Source organism: Rana temporaria, chromosome 10 (assembly GCF_905171775.1).
Source record: "Rana temporaria chromosome 10, aRanTem1.1, whole genome shotgun sequence".
Taxonomy (NCBI): domain Eukaryota; kingdom Metazoa; phylum Chordata; class Amphibia; order Anura; family Ranidae; genus Rana; species Rana temporaria.
Genome location: NC_053498.1, coordinates 67,165,823 through 67,186,885, shown reverse-complemented (window position 1 = coordinate 67,186,885; position 21,063 = coordinate 67,165,823). Strand labels below are relative to the sequence as shown.

Below are 21,063 nucleotides of genomic sequence, written 5' to 3'. Positions count from 1 at the left end.
TTGATTGGTTTGCACAAAAGTTATAGCGACTACAAAAAACAAATGTCACTGCACCTACCTATGACTGGTCTATACAGTAAGGAGCACTGGAAAAGGCGCGTATATATACAAAAACAACATAGAATATCCAAGCTCGAACTTATCGACAAATCAGCAACCAACCAAATTCACCTGTCTAACAGTATGCGTTAAAAACAGAGGTTTAGTTGCACGCATTTGCAAATGCATGTGTAAGCTGCAGGCCCTCATCAAGGCTCTCTGTGTACTGCAGTCCTAACTCTAAAATTTAAAGTCTCCTCAGTAGAAGCACATGTATGCTGATGGATAGATAAATGGCAGGTGACTGTAGGTAGCCCAGCCCTCCTTAAAGGGGCAGGAGCACATATCAAACATATTCATCATTCAAACAATCTTTTGTTTCAATCTTTGATCAATTTTTCTCTTTTGTCCACATCCAGGGAGATTTGCTACAGTGCAATGGGCTGTAAACTTCTTGACAATGTTGTGCACAGTTGTCACAGGAACATCCTTTAGACAATTATTTGCTGTTCTTTCTCTTCTCCATGTTCTATGTGGCACACAAAGGGGGTTATTCGCTAAAGGCAAATCCACTTTGCACTACAAGTGCAAACTACAAGTGCATAGTGCACTTGAAATTGCACTGAAAGTGCACTTGGAAGTGCAGTCGCTGTAAATCTGAGGGGTAGATCTGAAATGAGGGGAAGCTCTGCTGATTTTATCATCAAATCTGAAATGTTTTTTATTTCCTTGCATGTCCAGCTCTGATCTACAGCGACTGCACTTTCAAGTGCACTTTCAGTGCAGTTTCAAGTGTACTTTGCACTTGTAGTTTGCACTTGCAGTGCAAAGTGGATTTGCCTTTTGTAAATAACCCCCAAAGACACATGACAGAAAGCTGGAGTCAATTTGTTTTACATTTTTTAACTGGTTGTTGGTGTGTTTTCTATATTGTCAGCACCTGTTAATTGGTACATGTGAGTTTAATTACAAGTTACCAGAGCATCACAAACTTGGAATGCAATTATTTCTTACAATTTTGAGAAGGTGGCAATCATTTTTTTTAGTCCATTTTTGAAGTTTTACATGGAATGTGTCAGATTTGGCTTTTTGTTTCTCCACTTTTTTGTGTCATACCAATACAAACAAAATAAATAAACACGCCTAAACATTTCTAATTGCAACAATTTTCACAAAGTGGTGCATTATCTAGGAAATGCAGGGGTGCCAATATTTTTGCCAGTGACTGTATATAGCCTGTTAACTTGGTTAAACGCCACCATACAGAGCCCTCAATGTTTATTGTCAGCATTTAAAAGAAGATCCTTCATTAGTGTGACTTTGTAAATATTGCAACCACTTTAAATGGTGAAAGAGGCTTCCTAATGTGTGCCCAATGAGTGGTCGCCACCTGTTAACTAGGTTAAGTATATATGTGAATACATTTCAATCACTATAGGAGTATTTACATAAACACACCTAGATCTAAGGATTCTTCAACAAAAGAAGTATTTCAATCTGCAATATTTAATTACTGATAGGGTTACATAATATTTACAAATAACACACTAAACAGTATTTATTACATGATGTACAGTTTAAAGCTGGCCATAGATGGGTAGAATTTCAAATGAATTCATAATAAAATAAATGTTCTAAAAAAGTTTGTTTATTTTTCTAATCATTATTGAGGTCAAATTAATCTTTGTTTTTGACTGCAGTGATGAGAAAATTCGGAGAAGCAGGATGAAAAACTTTTCGTAAAGTGGAGTTCCACCCAAAAGTGGAACTTCTGCTTATACTCTTACTCCCCCCTCCGATGCCACATTTGGCACCTTTCAGGGGGGAGGGTGGAACAGGGACCTGTTTTTGGCAGCTCCTCTTCCCCACTTCTGGAGATGGGGCTGCGGCAAAGTTTCCTCTCCTACCTCTGCCGCTGGGCCAATTAGAAACCATAGCGTTTCGAGACATTTTAAATTATGTCACAATAGCGATCCTTCACTTTGTACTTTTTATGGAATTGATAGGATATCCAAACATTGGAGGGGCACCCATATGAAAAGGGCTGTGTCCCAGAAAGAGACCAAGTGGCTGTACAAATTACATACTATGCAGCCTCTTGGCATAAATATTGAGCTAGACCTAAATTGTTTTTATCCAATGACTAACAACACTTCACCCTCCAAATAGTCTCCATTTTAGGTTAATATAATAAAAAAAAACATTTCATGATGTTTTTAATAGTGGGAAGAGTTTGATATAATGCCTTTATTTGTGTATTCCACCAAGTGTCCTGCATGGGACATCAGTGTGCCCAGTTATCCAAATGGGAAAATGATACACCATTGTGGCTTGAGGGCATCTGGTGGGGTGGATAAAATGGGCCCAAATATTTCACCTAGGCATTTCATCCATTTGTTTGGAGTCTGCTTCAAATAAATAATATGTTCTAGCCTGTGCATTTTCTGCAAGTCCCAGGAGCGGTGGGGAACCGGCATCTTTGAGCTGAACCATCTCTACTGCCCATTTAGCACTTTGAGAAAGGGTTAATATCCGTTGGCTGTATACTGATACGGTGGGCAATATAGATTATCATAAACTATTGTAGCCAAATATGTGCAGCATTCTATGTTTTTAAATGTATTCTTTTAAAAGGCCACTAGATGGCGTTGCAACCATTGAGTGTTAGGTGTCCTTTTATGAAAGTGAGATCAGCGACGATCCCGAGTCTCACCGCTGATCTCAGGTCATAAACAGTTTATGAAGCTGATTATCGCAGCACAGTAAGAATCTGTAACTGACTGTCACAGAAACGGCCAGTTTATGAAGGTGCAATCTCAGCACCTCACTGGCGATCTGTGACAGAATTCTCACTTCATGATTCACCAACTCAAAGGGAGAGAATCAGAGAGAGAAGCACGAAGCTGGCTGAGTATTGTGGAGGAAGAAGGAAGAGTTTTGACTTTCATCCTTCACACACGAATAGCCATACAGTCAGAACACATCTTCCCCACCATTACACCAACGCTGTATCCTTGCCTAGGCCAACAAGGCCCAGGCCTAGGGCAGAACTTTGCAGGGGGCAGCACGGAAAGAGTCCCCGCCGGCTTGCGCTACACTGTTTACCAAAGACATGCTGGTAGGTAAATTGGACCTCGTCCAAATTGGCCCAGTATATATGTATACATGTGTGTATGACTGTGTGTCCCTAGCGTGTCATGATCCTACGGGGTATAAATGACTGCACCAGCCAAGCAGATACTGGCTGGAAAAATCGCTCAGAGGCGATTCAGTTCGCATGTGTTGCGCTATACAAGTCATTCATTCATTCATTCATTCATTCATTCAGTGTAGCGCCAGTCTTTTGGGGCGGACTGGGCTTTACTGACAGATTAGTCTAGCGCCCCCATAAAGCGGCCGCACTGCTTCCAGTATGCAGGCGGCTGGCATTCCTCAACTGTGAGGGAAGGTTGGGGGGGGCGCTTTTTCTAATTTTTACTGTCCTATCATCCTGGACCACAAACCTTCCTCACTGTGCTATATGTTTTCTGCTGCACCATTGGCATCATTATATCTTCTTAGGCCTCGTACACATGACCGAGAATCTCGTCGTGAAAGAAACATCTTTTTCCTCAATGAGTTCCTTGTCAGGTTTGTGAAGAATCTTGTCAAGCTTTCTTTGCGTACACACTGTCAAGACAAAATCTCGTTGTTCTCAAACGTGGTGATGTACAACACGTACGACGGCACTATTTTGCTAATCTCATGTTACTGCGTGTTAAGTAAAAGTTTGGTAAGAGACGATTCACGCTTTTCAGTCTGTTACAGCGTGACAAATGTGCTCTCCATTACAAACGCTACTTTTACCGAAGGTGCGCTCCCGTCTCATACTTTATTCTGAGCATGCGTGGGTTTCTAAGCATACACACGAACGTGTTACTGGTCATAAACCAGCCCGACGAGAAACATGACGAGGAAATTGAGACTCCCGACGAGAAAAAAGAGAACTTGTTCTCTTTTTTTCTCGCCAAGATCCACGACAGTTTTCTCGACGAAAAACATACAAACAACCCTTTTTCTCGTCAAAAAAGCTCTGCCACCAAGTTTCTTGGTGGATTTTGTCGAGGAAAACGGTCGTGTGTGCGAGGCCTGAGTCTTCTCCATAAAATTATCAGAAATTTGTGCTTAAAGTGGAACTATAGGCAACACTTTTCATTTTGGATAGAGTAAGGGAGGGTTATAGCCCCTGTCAGTTTATTTTTTACCATCCCTGTCCCATTGCAGAGATTTCCCTTTACTTCCTGTCCCATAGCCCAACAGGAAGTGTGAGGAAATCTATGCAAATTAACCTCCCTGGCGGTATGATTATTTCAGAAAAAATGTGCTAAAAGCGGTACCATTATTTGCAAGGAAATTTGGCGTTTTATACTGTAGGCCTGTAATGCTTAGGAATAACTCACTTAAATCTGACCAAACAAGAGACTAGTAGGCATCCCGGGTATGAAATTTTTCAATAAATAATTATAAATAATTCTAACAAGTAATAATATAATTATAATAAAAATTATTCAATAATGTAATCAACTCAAAATCACTGAAATTTGCTCAGTTGCAGAATTGTCGCTGTCATTACTTTTATTTTTTTATGACGAATTTCCCCACAAATCGCTATCGCACAATTCTGCAAGTGATTATAATTTATTATCGCTGTTTTCTAGCTGCTCTAAAACCATTTTTGACATAAAGGGACACTTTTGGTTGCTATGGATAATCTACAGTTTGCTGGGAGAAAGAACAGTTTTTATTATATAAAAGTACATGTAGGGCACTGGGCAGACCACTAGGGACAAGGGGTGTGTGTATTTTTTACATACAGTACTGTAATCTATAAGATTACAGTATACTGTATGTAATGTGTTTGTTTACGTTTTTGAATTTGGCGCCATTCTCCGCTCCCGTGCGTCGTAAGGTCGCAGGGAACGGAGATCGGCGGCACAGGAGGACACTGTGTGAATCGAGCGAGGTCCCGCTCGCTCACACAGCGCGGTGGCATCGCTGGATCCAGGGACAAGGTAAGTAACTTTGTCTGTGGCTGCAGCGAGGCAAGCCCGAGTCTGACTCGGGATTACCGCTTTTGGTATAAAAATCTCACCCCGAGTCAGACTCGGGAATACCGCTAGGAGGGTTAAGGGAATCCATTGCCCCCCCAGGCCCCCAGAACTAGTGTCCCCACTCGAAAGGGATGTGGCCTTGACACGAGTTTAGTCAGGCCTAGGGCAGCACAAAACCTAAATACACTACTGCATTACACACCCCAAAACGAGTAGGTTAGGTTATGTGTATATATCAATATATATATACAAATCTGTATATACAGATATATATCTGTATATAGATATATAATACTGTATATATATATATATATATATATATATATATATATATATATATATATACATACAGTATATATAGTAGCTATCTATCTATATATATATATATATATATATATATATATATATATATATATATATATATATATAGCTCTATATAGATAAATATATATATATACTGGCCCAGATCCACCAAGCACTTACGCCGGCGTATCTCGAGATGCGCGGCGTAAGTGTAAATAAGCGCCGGCCTATCTATGCACCGTATCCCTAAAACGAGATACGCCTGAAAACAAGATTTTTCCGACCAACGTCATTTTTCTACACTGGCGCATCGTGGGCGCAAAAATACGCTAGACGCACCATTGTTTTGCTATGCAAATATGCAAATGAGGGAGATACGGCCATCCACAAAAGTACGCTTGACCGGCGTAGGCTACGCGCTGTGTGCATCAGCTGTACGTCCGGTCTAAAGTTACCCCTCATAAAAGCAGCTTTAACTTTGCACCAGGCGTGTGCATGTCAGCTAAAGCAACACCGTTAGGGACGAGCTGAGCAGCCACACTTGCAGGACAACAATCTGTATGCCAACATGCCAGGGGCATCCATGGTCATAGCTATACTACTGGCTTTAGATGCGCGCAGAAGGAGGAGGATACAGAGGAGGAGGAGGGCACGGGAGAGGATATACCGACCGCGCATAAACGTCTTTGGCATGTGTGATTCTGAGGTGTATCGCATCTTCAGATTCACCCCTACTGCCATCATGGAATTAACCACAACCCTGAAAGATGACATCATCAGCCAGACACACCGCTCACATGCAGTGGAGCCACTGCTCAAGGTACTGGCAACACTCCATTTCCTTGCCAGTGGCTCTTTTCAGCCTGCAAGTGGAGTTGTGGCTGGGATGGCACAATCCTCCATTAGCAGATGTGTGCACCAGGTTATCCCCGCAATCCTCAGACTCATGGCCAACCAAATCATCAGACCCACCCAGGAGGACCTGTGGTTGAAGGCAATGCGTGATTTCTACAGAATTGCAGAATTCTCACGCACTGTGGGGGCCATTGATTGCACACATGTGGCACTACGCCCCCCGTGAGACAAAGCACCTATACCGCAATCGGAAGCATTGGCATTCCATCAACGTGCAGGTGATAGCCGATGCCCAATGCCTCATATGGCACGTCCGTGCCAAACACCCAGGATCAAGCCATGACAGCTTCATATACCGTCAAAGCCCCATCCAAATGGAATTTGAACAGAACATGTATGGGGCAGCTGGCTGGTTGGTGAGTGACATGGGTGTCAGGCATGTCTGTCCCCCCCCATGATGCAGACATCACGAGGGGCACATGCATGACTAACATCCTCCTGTTTTTTCCCTTCCAGGTGACTCTGCATATGCACTTGGACCCCATCTCATGACTCCATTCCGGAATCCCCAAACCCCAGGAGAGCAAAGATACAATGAAGCACACGCACGTACCCGTGGAGTGGTGGAGCGCACCTTTGGCCTCCTGAAGTCCCGTTTCTGATGCCTAGATAAGTCCGGGGGTACCCTGTTGTATTCCCCAAACTTTGTGTGCCAGATCATCGGTGCATGTTGCATGCTGCACAACTTTGCCGTGAGAAGGGGCCTAGAGATTGACATACGTGATGACCTGACCCCCGAACCAGACAATCCCCCCTGACCAAGGGTACCCCGTCTTCTGAGGGAAGAGCAGCGAGGAGACGCCTCGCATTAGGCATCTTTGCACGTTAAACCCACACATTAATCATGGCACAATGAGAATGCATGCATGCACACCACTGTGGTCCCTAGCACAGACACATCACATCCTCACCAAATTTGATTAGCACAAGCCCACCATGCAGGACTTGGGAGCAGCAACGCCACACCAAGGCTCCAATTATGTCACTGTACATTCATACACCATTCACACGGACTTGGGGATCACTTCTCCCTGGTCCTGGGGATCCCTTATCCACCACAACTGAGGGTGACACCCCTTTTCCGGCAGGAATGTCACCCCCACAGTCATACATCATTCACAAACATAAAACAAATCATAATCACAGTAAGAAAAAAAAAATTAAAACACTGAAAACAAAAAAAGACAAAAACCTAACGCCGCTGGCGTGACCCACGCCTAGGCCGGCTATGGCCACGGCCCTGGCTCCTCAGGGGAGACTCATGGGGGGGGGAATCAGGGGAAGGAGGAGCATCCCCTGGTCTCTGCCCACCTGGCGGCCTGCTCTCCAAGGCCACGGATATTCTGGTGAGGCCCACATTGAGGGCTGCCGTGTTGGCCTGGACAGCCTGGGTCAGGGCACGCACATCCTGACCAACGCCTGCTGTGGCAGTCTGCAGGTCGTTGAGACATGTTATGAGAGCCAGTGATTTGCAAGACATGTCCACAACTGACTCCTTGATGGAGGCCAGGCTCTCTTCCATCCGGCCCAAAGTCTGGGTGACCTGACCCAGATGGCGGGTCTGACGGGCCTGGTCCCTTCTTAGGTTTGCAGGCAGAACCTCTGCCACCCCCCTGGTCTTGCGGGTCGCCTTCCTGCCTCCAGATGAGGCTTGTGGCCTGGGAGAAGGGGAGACCCCTGGGGGGGAGGCCCTGTTGGGGAGGAGTGGGAGGGGCTACCCCTGATGGAGGCCTGACTGCTGCCAGCCCTAGGGGGAGCCTCCTCCAAATGGAGCGTGACATCATTCCCTGACATCACTTCCTCCTCCTTAACCTCCTCCTCCTCAACCTCCTCAGAGGACTCTGGGCTTGCCTGGGGGTCTTCCTCAGACTCATGTCTGGTGGAGGCTGCGGACTGGCCAGATGGCCCAGCACCCTCCTGCACATCTGTGGATGACACAAAACATAAACAGGTTGGAGGATCCACACACTTGTCACATATTCCCTTCCCCCCCAACACATGCTACTCACCAGATATAAAAAAAAAAAACACTTACCTGTCCTCACGGTCTCTTCAATGGAGTTAAAGACAGGCAGTCCCTCCACTTGCTGCCTGTGGAAGCACTGGGCCACCGCACGCTCCTCAGCACTCAGCCTAATAGTGCATGCAGGTCCCCCTCCAGTGCCCCTGGCATGTGCTGTAATCTTGGCCAGCTTCCCACGGACCACACGCCTGAGATCATTGATCTTTTTTTGGATCCCATTGCGGGTCCTGGTCTCACCACCCAACGCATTGACATTGTCTGTGATGTCTTGCAGTATCTGCCTCCTCCTAGCCGGGGTGGTGTTGGCACTTTCAGGGCCATGCAGCAAACGACCAAAGCGGGTAATGGCCCTCACAATGATCTCCTTCTCCCGCGAGGAGTAGTTTAACTTCCTCTTCCTCTCAGGCATCTTTACAAAACACTCTCCAAAACACTCTCCAAAACACTCTCCAAAAACCACAACGACACGACACAAACCAACAAACAGCAACAGACAACGGAACAAAAGCACCTTGCTTCAGGGGGGGAAACAAATGGATGTACTTTTGCAATGGAAGGGCGTATGTCTGGGCCTATTTATGCACTGGGTGTATCTCACTAAGTATGCCTGGCCTAGTTCCTATCTCACTGATTGCGCCGGGCCGAGTTCTGAGCATGCGCAGAGAGGCTCTGACCATAGTCAGCATCATGCGCATGTGCAGTCCGGCCGGCCCTTCATTTGCATGGGGTCACAGCTCATTTCAATGGAACACGCCCACTTCCTTCCCACTTTCAGTTATGCCGGCTTACACCTCACTTGCGTCTCTAAGTTGAGCCGGCGTAACGTCTTCAACTTTGAGGAGGCAGGTTCCAGAGTATATCTCCAGGCTGTACTGACATGCTAGCAGGCATTAAACTGCACAAGCGATAATTGACTTTCTTTTTCACTAAAGGAGTCAATCACATTTGGTAAGCAGATCTCCATACCAATCACTTTTGGGTGTCGCTATGTTTGGTGAAGGATTCTGAATAGGAACATAGGAATAACCACTTTTCTCTGCAAAAACTCTCATCGTTGGACTTCATTGCTTTATTTCATTCACCATTTCTTTCTGCAATTATTTTCGTTATTGGATTTTATTGTCATTTTGGTTTACTATATTGTGACTGAGTTCATCATAGCATTTGTATCTAGGACTAGTTACAGATATGAATATCACATGAACTATTTCACAAGTGCAAAAATGTAATCACTTTAAATAAATGGCACAGCGCCCCCTATATTTCTTAACAATTAGAAAGGGCAGCGCGCTTCGTGCATGTGCCGTAGGGAATCAGCTGTGAAGCCGAAAGTGCCCTAATATTAAAAGTATTTGTAGCTGCTGACTTTTTTTTTCACTCAGACTGCATCTCCACTTTAAACACATTTCTAACAATGTACTGTATGTAATTTCCATTCAGTAAAATCCATTCATTCCAAAATCAAATGTTAAAAGCAAACAAAATCTTAAAAAAAATATTTAAATGTTCTCAAAATGTTCTGAGAATTTTGTACCGATTTTAGTAAGACTTATCCTACGTTTTTTTGGAAAAACATCTACCAGACTCTCCTTATCAGCATTCACTCAACCCTGCAATTTTCTTTATTTTTTAATTAATTTTTAATTTTTTATTTATCAAATTTTCAGTCTACAAAAGCATACAAAACATCAAAAACAACAAGTTTGGTTTGAAGCGTTTCAAGTACAAAGATAACCTCGGTGGTATAGCTGAATACACAAAATTCAATGCAGTACAGACATATACAGGGAAAACACTATCTACAGGGGATGTGAACACTACCAAGAAATAGCTGAACCAGCAGGGAAAAAAAATGTTAAAGGTAAACATTATGGACGCTAATTGGAAATATTCCTTTGTCAGCCCGCGGATTACCGTCTCTACCATCACCATGCACAAATAGTACTGAAGAGAGAGAGAAAAAAGATAAATAAGTAAAAGGGGGAAGGGAAGGAAAGCTAGATGGGGTGAGACAAAGGAGGTGGCAACTGGTGGTCTCCCCACCTACAGCATCACAGATAAGCTGTCAAATTAATGATCAAAAGTGGCCCATCAGCTCAGGCTTGAGAGCTGAGTAGAGTAGTTTATTCGGAGGTACAAGTGAATTGTGTCCAATAAAGTCATGTATTCTGGAATTTCTCCTCTGTGTGGGTGTCTGAGGCCATTAACTCTAAATCATAAATCATAAACTACATAAGTTTAATGTCTGTGACCTTAGCAAACGACAATTTGATAGCTGGGGGCCAATGTGTCCAAAACACAGGAATGCAAGCCTTTGCGGCTTTGAGACAAAAAAAAATCAATAGAGAGGGTAGCTAAATGAAGAACAAATGCGGCTGGTTTATCAGGCATATGGATATCAGTAAATTTAAATATCCAGTGTTTGACCTGAGACCAGAAGGTCTGGATGTTATGGCGAGACCTGAAGATATGGAACATGATTCCTTCCTCTTTCAAACAATGCCAAAATAGTGGTGAGCTTGTAAAGGATTTAGGAACCCAGTACCATCTAGAAAGTATTTTGTATCCTGTTTCCTGAACACTGCTAGACACCAATGCCTTATGGGTCATTTGTAGGATCCTGTCACATTGCTGATCAGTGAAAGTAGTGCGGTGTTCGATTTCCCACTTCATAAGATATTTAGGAGGTTCCAAATTTGATGGGTGAGACAGTATTCAATATGACTCGGGTAGAATATGGGGAATCTCCTCGTCCTCAAGACACAATTTTTCTAAAACCATAGTAGTGGGTAAGGCTGTCACTTTTCCCCAGTTATGTGACACAAAGTGCTGTTATTGCTATACTTTCTATAGTGGGAGCTGTGGGTGAGACATTGCAGGAATATGCACTGGGAGAGCCACGTGCCCTCTCGAACAAAAATGCTGCAGTAAAATTGATTGTCTAGGAGGGCAGAAAGAAACAATCCATTGTGAAGTCCTGGTGTAAAATTGGGATGTATCAGAACCGGAGTCACCTCAGAGGGGTGCGTGTCGCTGAAGACCACAGATCAAATGGATTTCACCACAGCTAACCTCGAATTGTCGGGTGCTAGAGAATTTGGTGGAGAGATTCCATCTGCAGCCATGGGATGCCGCCCAGTTTAACCCCGGCATTTTCATTTGAAAACTAACAATTTATAAAACTAGCATAACTACTTGGATAGTTAATGGAGTTAATTTACTAAAGGAAAATAGGCTGTTCACTTTGAAAGAGAAGTTGCACCTTGCAAGGAAAGTTTTCCCCAGGGCTTAGTGAATACGGTAAAGCTCTGCTGACTACTACCATGATCTCACTTACACAAGCAATTTTTTTTTCTTTGCAAAATGAAATGTCCTTTCCCAGTTGATGTCTTATATGGGGAAATGCGTTGGGTGGAGCTACAGGTCTTGATGTCACGACACATCAGTTGGCTGGCTTGAGCCGCGGCTGTTTTTGAATATACTGAATACCGTTTGTTGGGTGTCAGTGTCTACGAATTTTGAATAAAACCTTTTAAGTCGAGTACTGCACCATGAAGCCTCTTCTTTACATTTTATAATATATCCCACAAGTTGAGTCTACCTTGTGAAAGACTCAGCGAGGAATATTGTAGCAGTGGAGAGCTGCTATAGGAGGAAGGATCCTGCTATCGGATGAGCCTGTGGATATACGGTCAGGGACACACTACTCCCTCCATGCCCCCTACTGGTCCCTGCTGGATTACTACTCCCTGGACACCAAGATAATACCGCATCCTTCAAAGGACTACTTCCTTTTCTGTGCTGGGGTGGTGACTCTCCATCCCCCCCCCTGCTGTGCAGCTTACAAATTATCAAACATTTGGAGTTACACCAAACTTTGGGACACGTTTGGGGTCATTGGATGCAGGCCCGGACTGGCCATCGGGCAAACCGGGCATACGGGTGAAGCTGCAAGCCGCGCCGCTCATCTAGTCTCTCCGCGGCCGCCCGGGTGGACGTAAACACCGAGAGGGAGGAGCTAGATGAGAAGCCTTCGGCCTCTCCACGGCCGGGGGGTATGACTGCGAGGGGGAGGAGCCAGAGCCGACACCTGCTGGCTGCTGCTACAACACCGGACCGGATTCAAGAAAACGTGAGTGCAGCCCCTCCCCCCGCTCCTGTAACCTGGATAGGAGGAGCAGTGGGGGCGGCTGCATATAAAAAATCTTTTTCTCAATCTCCCTTCTGCTGTATTGGAATGCCTGAGGCTGCGAGAGGTACAGTAAAAGCAGCAGGCATTCCAATACTGCAGAAGGGAGACGATAGAGAAAAAGATTTTTATATGCAGACGCCCCCACTGCTCCTCCTCCACCTTCCATACACTTTGCCTCCTCGTGATCTCCACCTCCCCCAGTGCTCTCTGCCACCCCCCCAGGGCTCTCCAAGACCCCCCCAGGGCTCTCCACCTCCCCCCAGGACTCTCTGCCACCCCCAGTGCTCTCACCCTCCCCCAAGGGCTCTCTGCCACCCCCCAGAGCTCTCCGCCACCCCCCAGTGCTCTCACCCTCCCCCCAGTGCTCTCACCCTCCCCCAGGGCTCTCTGCCACCCCCCAGAGCTCTCCGCCACCCCCCAGTGCTCTCACCCTCCCCCCAGTGCTCTCACCCACCCCCCAGTGCTCTCCACCTCCCTCCATGCTCTCTGCCACCCCCGAGTGCTCTCTGCCACCCCCAGTTCTCTTTGCCACCCCCAGTTCTCTTTGCCACCCCCCAGTGCTCTTTGACACCCCCCAGGGCTCTCCAAGACCCCCCCCAGGGCTCTCCACCTCCCCCCAGGACTCTCTGCCACCCCCAGTGCTCTCACCCTCCCCCAGTGCTCTCACCCTCCCCAGAGCTCTCTGCCACCCCCCAGAGCTCTCCGCCACCCCCCAGTGCTCTCCACCTCCCTCCATGCTCTCTGCCACCCCGAGTGCTCTCTGCCACCCCCAGTTCTCTTTGACACCCCCCAGTGCTCTTTGCCACCCCCCAGGGCTCTCCAAGACCCCCCCCAGGGCTCTCCAAGACCCCCCCCCCAGGGCTCTCCACCTCCCCCCAGGACTCTCTGCCACCCCCAGTGCTCTCACCCTCCCCCAGTGCTCTCACCCTCCCCAGGGCTCTCTGCCACCCCCCAGAGCTCTCCGCCACCCCCCAGTGCTCTCCACCTCCCTCCATGCTCTCTGCCACCCCGAGTGCTCTCTGCCACCCCCAGTTCTCTTTGACACCCCCCAGTGCTCTTTGCCACCCCCCCAGGGCTCTCCAAGACCCCCCCAGGGCTCTCCACCTCCCCCCAGGACTCTCTGCCACCCCCAGTGCTCTCACCCACCCCCCAGTGCTCTCACACTCCCCCCAGGGCTCTCTGCCACCCCCCAGAGCTCTCCGCCACCCCCCAGTGCTCTCCACCTCCCTCCATGCTCTCTGCCACCCCCGAGTGCTCTCTGCCACCCCCAGTTCTCTTTGACACCCCCCAGTGCTCTTTGACACCCCCAGTGCTCTTTGACACCCCCCAGTGCTCTCTGCCACCCCCCATGGCTCTCAACCTCCCCCCCAGTGCTCTCCACCTCCTTCGATGCTCTCTGCTACCCCCCCAGTGCTCTCTGCCACCCCTCAGTGCTCTCAACCTCCCCCCAGGGCTCTTCACCACCCCCCAGGGCTCTACACCTCCCCCCAGGACTCTCTGCTACCCCCAGTGCTCTCACCCTCCCCCCAGTGCTCTCACCCTCCCCCAGGGCTCTCTGCCACCCCCCAGGGCTCTCCATCACCCCCCAGTGCTCTCCACCTCCCTCCATGCTCTCTGCCACCCCCGAGTGCTCTCTGCCACCCCCAGTTCTCTTTGCCACCCCCCAGTTCTCTTTGCCACTCCCCAGTGCTCTTTGCCACCCCCCAGTGCTCTCAACCTCCCCCCAGTGCTCTCCATCTTCTTCGATGCTCTCTGCTACCCCCCCCGTGCTCTCTGCCACCCCTCAGTGCTCTCAACCTCCCCCCAGGGCTCTCCACCCCCCCCCCCCAGGGCTCTCCGCCACCCCCACTGCTCTCCGCCTTCCCCCGTAGTGCTCTCTGCCACCCCCCCAGTGCTCTCTGCCACCCCCCAGTGCTCTCTGCCACCCTCCAGTGCTCTCAACCTCCCCTCCAGTGCTCTCAAACTCCCCCCAGGGCTCTCCGACTCCCCCAGGGCTCTCTGCCACCCCCCAGGGTTCTCCACCTCTCCCCAGTGCTCTCAACCTCCCCCCAGGGCTCTCTGCCACCCCCCAGTGCTCTACACTTCCATCCATGCTCTCTGCCCCCCCCCCCAGGGCTCTCTGCCACCCCCCAGGGTTCTCCACCTCCCCAGTGCTCTCAACCTCCCCCCAGTGCTCTCTGCCACCCCCCAGTGCTCTCTGACACACACCCCCAGTGCTCTCTTCCACCCCCCGCAGTGCTCTCCGCCACCCCCCCCCCCAGTACTCTCTGCCACCCTCCAGGGCTCTCTGCCACCCCCAAGTGCCCTACACCTCCCTCCATGCTCTCTGCTACCACCCCAGTGCTCTCTGCCACCCCCGCAGTGCTCTCTGCCACCCCCCGCAGTGCTCTCTGCCACCCCCCCATTGCTTTCTGCCACCCCCCAGGGCTCTCTGCCACCCCTCAGTGCTCTACACCTCCCTCCATGCTCTCCGCCACCCCCCAGTGCTCTCCGCCACCCCCAGTGCTCTCCGCCACCCCCCAGTGCTCTCTGCTACCCCCTGAAGTGCTCTCTGCCACCCCCAGTGCTCTCTGCCACCCTCCAGTGCTCTCAACCTCCCCTCCAGTGCTCTCAACTCCCCCCCCCCAGAGCTCTCTGCTACCCCCCCAGTTCTCTTTGCCACCCCCAGGGCTCTCTGCCACCCCCCAGGGCTCTCAACCTCCCCCAGGGCTCTCAACCTCCCCCCAGGGCTCTTTGCCACCCCCCAGTGCTCTCTGCCACCCTCCAGTGCTCTCTGCCACCCCCAGTGCTCTCAACCTCCCCCCAGGGCTCTTTGCCACCCCCTAGGGCTCTTTTCCACCACCCCCAGTGCTCTCTGCCACCCCCTAGTGCTCTTTGCCACCCCCTCCAGTGTTATCTACCACCCCCATGCCACCCCCCAGTGCTCTCCACCTCCCCCCAGTGCTCTTTGCCACCCCCCAGTGCTCTACACTTCCCTCCATGCATCTACGATACCACCCCAGTGCTCTCTGCCACCCCCCAGTGCTCTTCGCCACCCCCCAGTGCTCTCTGCCACCCCCTCAGTGCTCTCGGCCACCCCCCAGGGCTCTCTGCCATCCTCCGGTGCTCTCAACCTCTCCTCCAGTACTCTCAACTCCCCCCCCCGTGCTCTCTTCTACCCCCCCAGTGCTCTCTGCTACCCTCCAGTTCTCTTTGCCACCCCCAGTGCTCTCTTCCACCCCCCAGGGCTCTCAACCTCCCCAGGGCTCTCCGCCACCCCCTAGGGCTCTCCGCCACCCCCCAGGGCTCTCCGCCACTCCCCATGGCTCTCCGCCACTCCCCCAGGGCTCTCTGACACCCCCAGTGCTCTCTGACACCCCCAGTGCTCTCAACCTCCCCCCAGGGCTCTTTGCCACCCCCTAGGGCTCTTTTCCGCCACCCCCCAGTGCTCTCTGCCACCCCCCCATGCTCTCTGCCACCCCCCTAGTGCTCTTTGCCACCCCCCCAGTGTTATCCACCACCCCCATGCCACCCCCCAGTGCTCTCCAACTCCCTCCATGCTTTCTGCCACCCCCCAGTGCTCTCCACCTCCCCCCAGTGCTCTCTGCCACCCCCCAGTGCTCTCTGCCACCCCCCAGTGCTCTCTGCCGCCCCCCGCAGTGCTCTCTGCCACCCCCCAGGGCTCTCTGCCATCCTCCAGTGCTCTCAACCTCCCCTCCAGTGCTCTCATCTTCCCCCCCAGTGCTCTCTTCTACCCCCCAGTGCCCTCTGCTACCCTCCAGTTCTCTCCGCCACCCCCAGTGCTCTCTTCCACCCCCCAAGGCTCTCCGCCACCCCCAGTGCTCTCTTCCACCCCCCAAGGCTCTCCGCCACCCCCCAGGGCTCTCTGCCACCCCCCATTGCTCTCTGCCACCCCCCAGGGCTCTCTGCCATCCCCCAGGGCTCTCAACCTCCCCCCAGGGCTCTCGGCCACCCCCTAGGGCTCTTTTCAACCACCCCCAGTGCTCTCTGCCACCCCCAGTGCTCTCTGCCACCCCCCCCCCCCCCCAAGTGCTCTCTGCCACCCCCCAGTGCTCTCCGCCTCCCCCAGTGCCCTTTGCCACCCCCAGTGCTCTTTGCCACCCCCCCTCCAGTGCTCTCAACCTCCCCTCCAGTGCTCTCAATCTTCCCCCCAGTGATCTCCGCCTCCCCCAGTGCTCTCTGCCACGCCACCCCCCAGTGCTCTCTGCCACCCCCCAGTGCTCTTTGTCACACCCCCAGTGCTTATAACCTCCCCACCAGTGCTCTCTGCCACCCCCCCCAGTGCTCTTTGCCACCCCCAGTGCTCCCTGTCACCCCCTAGTGCTCTCCACCTCCCCCATGCTCTCTGCCACCCCCCTAGTGCTCTTTGCCACCCCCCTCCAGTGTTCTCCACCACCCCCATGCTCTCTGCCACCCCCCCAGTGCTCTCCAACTCCCTCCATGCTCTCTGCCACCCCCCAGTGCTCTCAACCACCCACCAGTGCTCTCCACCTCCCCGCATTTTCTCAGCCGGAGGTGCCGGTTAGCATGTCATGGGCTGCTCAATCAAAAATGCCCGGGCCTATTTTTTGTCCCAGTCCGGGCCTGATTGGATGGGTTACCTGTCGCCTACCCTCCATTACCGTCTTTCAACAAATCGTGCAATAGCCTAAGTTCTTTACCTCTATATACAACAGTGTTTTAAAGTACCTACCACATGCCCAAAAGGCTGGTTAGGTAACAGCGCTGTATATACCATAATTTACCATTAACGGTCTGATCCACATATTTTTGCGGAGACCTGTTTAATCTACCTCTATGCTCCTGATGAAGCGTCCTGTACGCGAAACATGTTGAGAGTAAAAGCAAGATCTACCCTTCAGCATGTCAAACTCAGTTTCAAGGATTAAAAGTTTATATACATTCCCTGGTGCTATATGTTCTCATGTTATGAGTATATCTGCATACAGTACCTGCCGCCGAGAATGTGTTTTTAGCACGACGGCATCGCGCAGATTCTCGGCGACAGGGTGCCGACATCTCGCACTCGCTGGAATAGTAAAAGCACATTCCAGCAAGCGCGTCATAGAAGCGACGGGAGATCCGACTTGGATTCCCGCCAATTCTACACGTGTGCAGCGTTTGTTATGAATCCTAAGGGGGAACTCCCCGCCGGATTTTAAATAAAAATCTGCCATGAGTTCCCCCCTCAGGAGCATACCGGGCCCTTAGGTCTGGTATGGGTTGTAAGGAGACCCCCCCCTACAATCCATACCAGACCCGTATCCAAAGCACGCTACCCGGCCGGACAGGAAAGGAGTGGGGACGAGCGAGCAGCCCCCCCTCCTGAGCCGTACCAGGCTGCATGCCCTCAACATGGGGGGGTTGGGTGCTCTGGGGCAGGGGGCGCACTGCGGCCCCCCCATCCCAGAGCACCCTGTCCCCATGTTGATGAGGACAGGGCCCCTTCCCGACAACCCTGGCCGTTGGTTGTCGGGGTATGCGGGCGGGAGGCTTATCAGAATCTGGGAGCCCCCTTTAATAAGGGGGCCTCCAGATACCGGCCCCCCACCCTAAGTGAATGGATATGGGGTACATAGTACCCCTACCCATTCACCTGGAGGCAAAATGTTAAAGTTAATAAACACGACACAAGGGTTTTTAAAATAATTTATTAGTCTGCTCCAGAGGCACCCCCTGTCTTCTTTAGCTCTTTCAGCAGGGGGGGGCTTCTTCTTTGACGTCTTCAGGTGGGGGCCGCTCTTCTTCGCCGCCGTCTGGTTCTCTTCCACCGCCGGGGGGGGGTCGCTTTTATAAAAGCGCCCACCCCCCGGCGGGTTTCCTCCGACGTCTTCGGCGGGGGGTGGTGTGCTTCTCAGGGGGGCTTCTTCTTCCGCTATCCGGGGGGTCTTCTCCGCTATCCGGGGGGTCTTCTCCAGTCTCCGGGGGTCTTCTTCTATGTTCGCTGCTCTCCGCTGTTGACTCGGCGCACCCCGGTTCTTCCTCCCGCTGTCCGGTGCCTTCTCCTTCAGGGCTGAACGTCTTCTTCTTCTTCTGTGCTGTGACGTCTTCTTCTTCTTCTGTGCTGTGACGTCTTCTTCTTCTTCTTCTTCTTCTGCCTTCTCCCGATGTTGACACGTCGCCTCTTCTCGCTGCAATGACAGGTGCGCGGTTTGCATCTGACTTATATAGGTCTCACAGTCCCATCATGCTTCGGTACCTACCCACGTGGGTAGGTTCCTGAAGCATGATGGGACTGTGAGGCCTATATAAGTCAGATGCAAACCGCGCACCTGTCATTGCAGCGAGAAGAGGCGACGTGTCAACATCGGGAGAAGGCAGAAGAAGAAGAAGAAGACTTTTGTTGTGCTGTTTTTTGCTGTGGCATGCGTTTTGTGATTTTTAATTAAAGGAGGAGTTTTTTTGGAGTGCGGCTATCCCAGCTTCTTTTCTTTCATCCCAACCTGCATTTTGATTGCACTGCCTGCACCCTAGACTCGGATCACAGGAAACAGATCACCTGGTTTTCTTTGAGCGGTTGCCCACTTTCTCACTTTATGGACTATACTGTACAATATTGCACTCACTTAATCACAGCACACGTTTGCATTTTTATATATGCAGTTTTTTTGGTTGCGCAATTTATTTGTTGTACAAAGGGAAATGTCATCACATTAACTATCTCTATGGAAAATTTCCTTACAAAGCAAACAGCCTATTTGCCTTTATTAAATCAGCCTCGGTAGGTTTATTTTACTAAGGGTTCAGGTAAGTGAACATTTTAAACTCCTTTAGTACAGTAAATTAACCCCAAATGGGTTACATGTAAATAATTAGGGGAAACATATCACATTGCTTTAAGAAACAGGTGAATTCATGTATATTTTTTGACAATGCATACTTTCCATCAGACATCCTGATGAATCCTTTTCAAACATCAGTGGTTCATGTGTTCCAATCAGTCCAAGCAAGTCATCCAATATGAACATATCCACTATGTGCTTATTTGCTGTTGCCACAATCTATAAGAAAGCAAGATGTGTCTTATTTCAATTGTACTATGGGCATTGTCATTTTACATTAGTTTGTTGGGCTTAATTTATTAAACAATTATAGACCATTCACTTAACAAAGTTAATTTTCTCCCTTCCCTACCCCGCTATACCCTTGTGTGCCCTCCTGAGAGACTGGGTCATTTTAGCACTCAGGTCTAGAACCGAGTGCTTATCCTTTTGGTATATGACGTTATACATGCTGCAAATATTAACCAAGCACACCCTCGGCTTAGTTTGAAAACCTTACTTAAGTTGTCATTTTTGTTTTTTACTTTTTGTTGTTAGGAATATGCCTGATTTGAAGTTACTGTATGCTATTCCTTCCACGTATTCATATGATATGCAAACTTTACATTCCCCGTTTGTGGCGAGGAGCAGTCATTGCTCCCCCTTTCTACGGTGCACCCACCCCCGTGCTGGCTGGCTGGCCGGGGATCGATGCACTATTTGGTCGGGCGACAGAGTTTGACTCTCACCCTTCCTGATGTCTACTGGTTTGCCCTACGAACCTTCCCCTCCCCTTTCCTTCTCCCCCTTGTCTCACCTTTCTATTCTCTTCTCTCTTCTCTTTCCCTCTCAGTGTGGTCGGGGTCCCCTGGTGAGGCCCCAGAATAGTACTCTTTTCAGCCTTAAATGGCCCCCCTGAATGTTCTTTCCCTGAATGTCAAGGGCCTGAACTCTCCTAACAAGAGGGTTAAGGCGTTTCAAACATTTGCCTCCTTGAAGGCTGACATAGTGGCCCTCCAGGAAACTCATTTTTCTGACCGCAATACTCCAAAATATTTTAGCCCTAAATACCCTCAGGTATTTACCGCCTCAGCTAATACAAAACACCGAGGTGTCCTCATTGCCCTACATCACTCACTCCCCTTTACAGTGACCTCAGAAATAAAAGACCCTGAGGGCCGCTACATCATATTGATTGGTTCGCTCCAAGAAGTAGAGGTCACTCTTGTTTCTTATTACGCCCCAAATACCAACCCAATTCCCTTTTTTTCACACCTGTTTCAGGTCCTACGCTCCCATTGCAAGGGCACTCTGTTTTTATGCGGTGACTCGAATTTGATACTACAGCCCCACTTGGACAAATCCCCTTATGCTCCTGATCAATACTCTCCCTCTCTGCGCTTTTCGGAAACTTCTTCAACAAGCTTCTTTACTTGACACATGGCGGGAATGTAATCCAACCAAGAAAAAATACACATTTTATTCTTACCCCCATAAGTCATTCTCCAGGATTGACCATATTTTTGTATCGGTTGCCTCCTCTCCTATTTTGCTTAGCTCCACTATCCAGCCTATTACCTGGTCTGACCACTGTGCAGTATTAACCTCAGTCTCCTCCTTGATCCCACGCTCTAAAGATCGCACCTGGTGTATGAATGAAGCCCACCTCACTAACCAGTCCTATTGTTTTGATATACAAATTGCCCTGACAGAATACCTTCAGCACAATTCCACACCTGA

General features: G+C 49.8%; 1 protein-coding gene across 1 annotated transcript in view; it reads right to left on the bottom strand.

The window, feature by feature from the left end:
* The window catches only part of LOC120915125, a 138,970-nt gene that overhangs the window by 6,264 nt on the left and 111,643 nt on the right, over positions 1 to 21,063 (bottom strand). Inside the window, exon 10 of the mRNA XM_040325383.1 lies at positions 19,443 to 19,563. Within this exon, the coding sequence (XP_040181317.1) occupies positions 19,443 to 19,563 (121 nt within the window). The remainder of the gene's footprint in view (positions 1 to 19,442; positions 19,564 to 21,063) is intronic.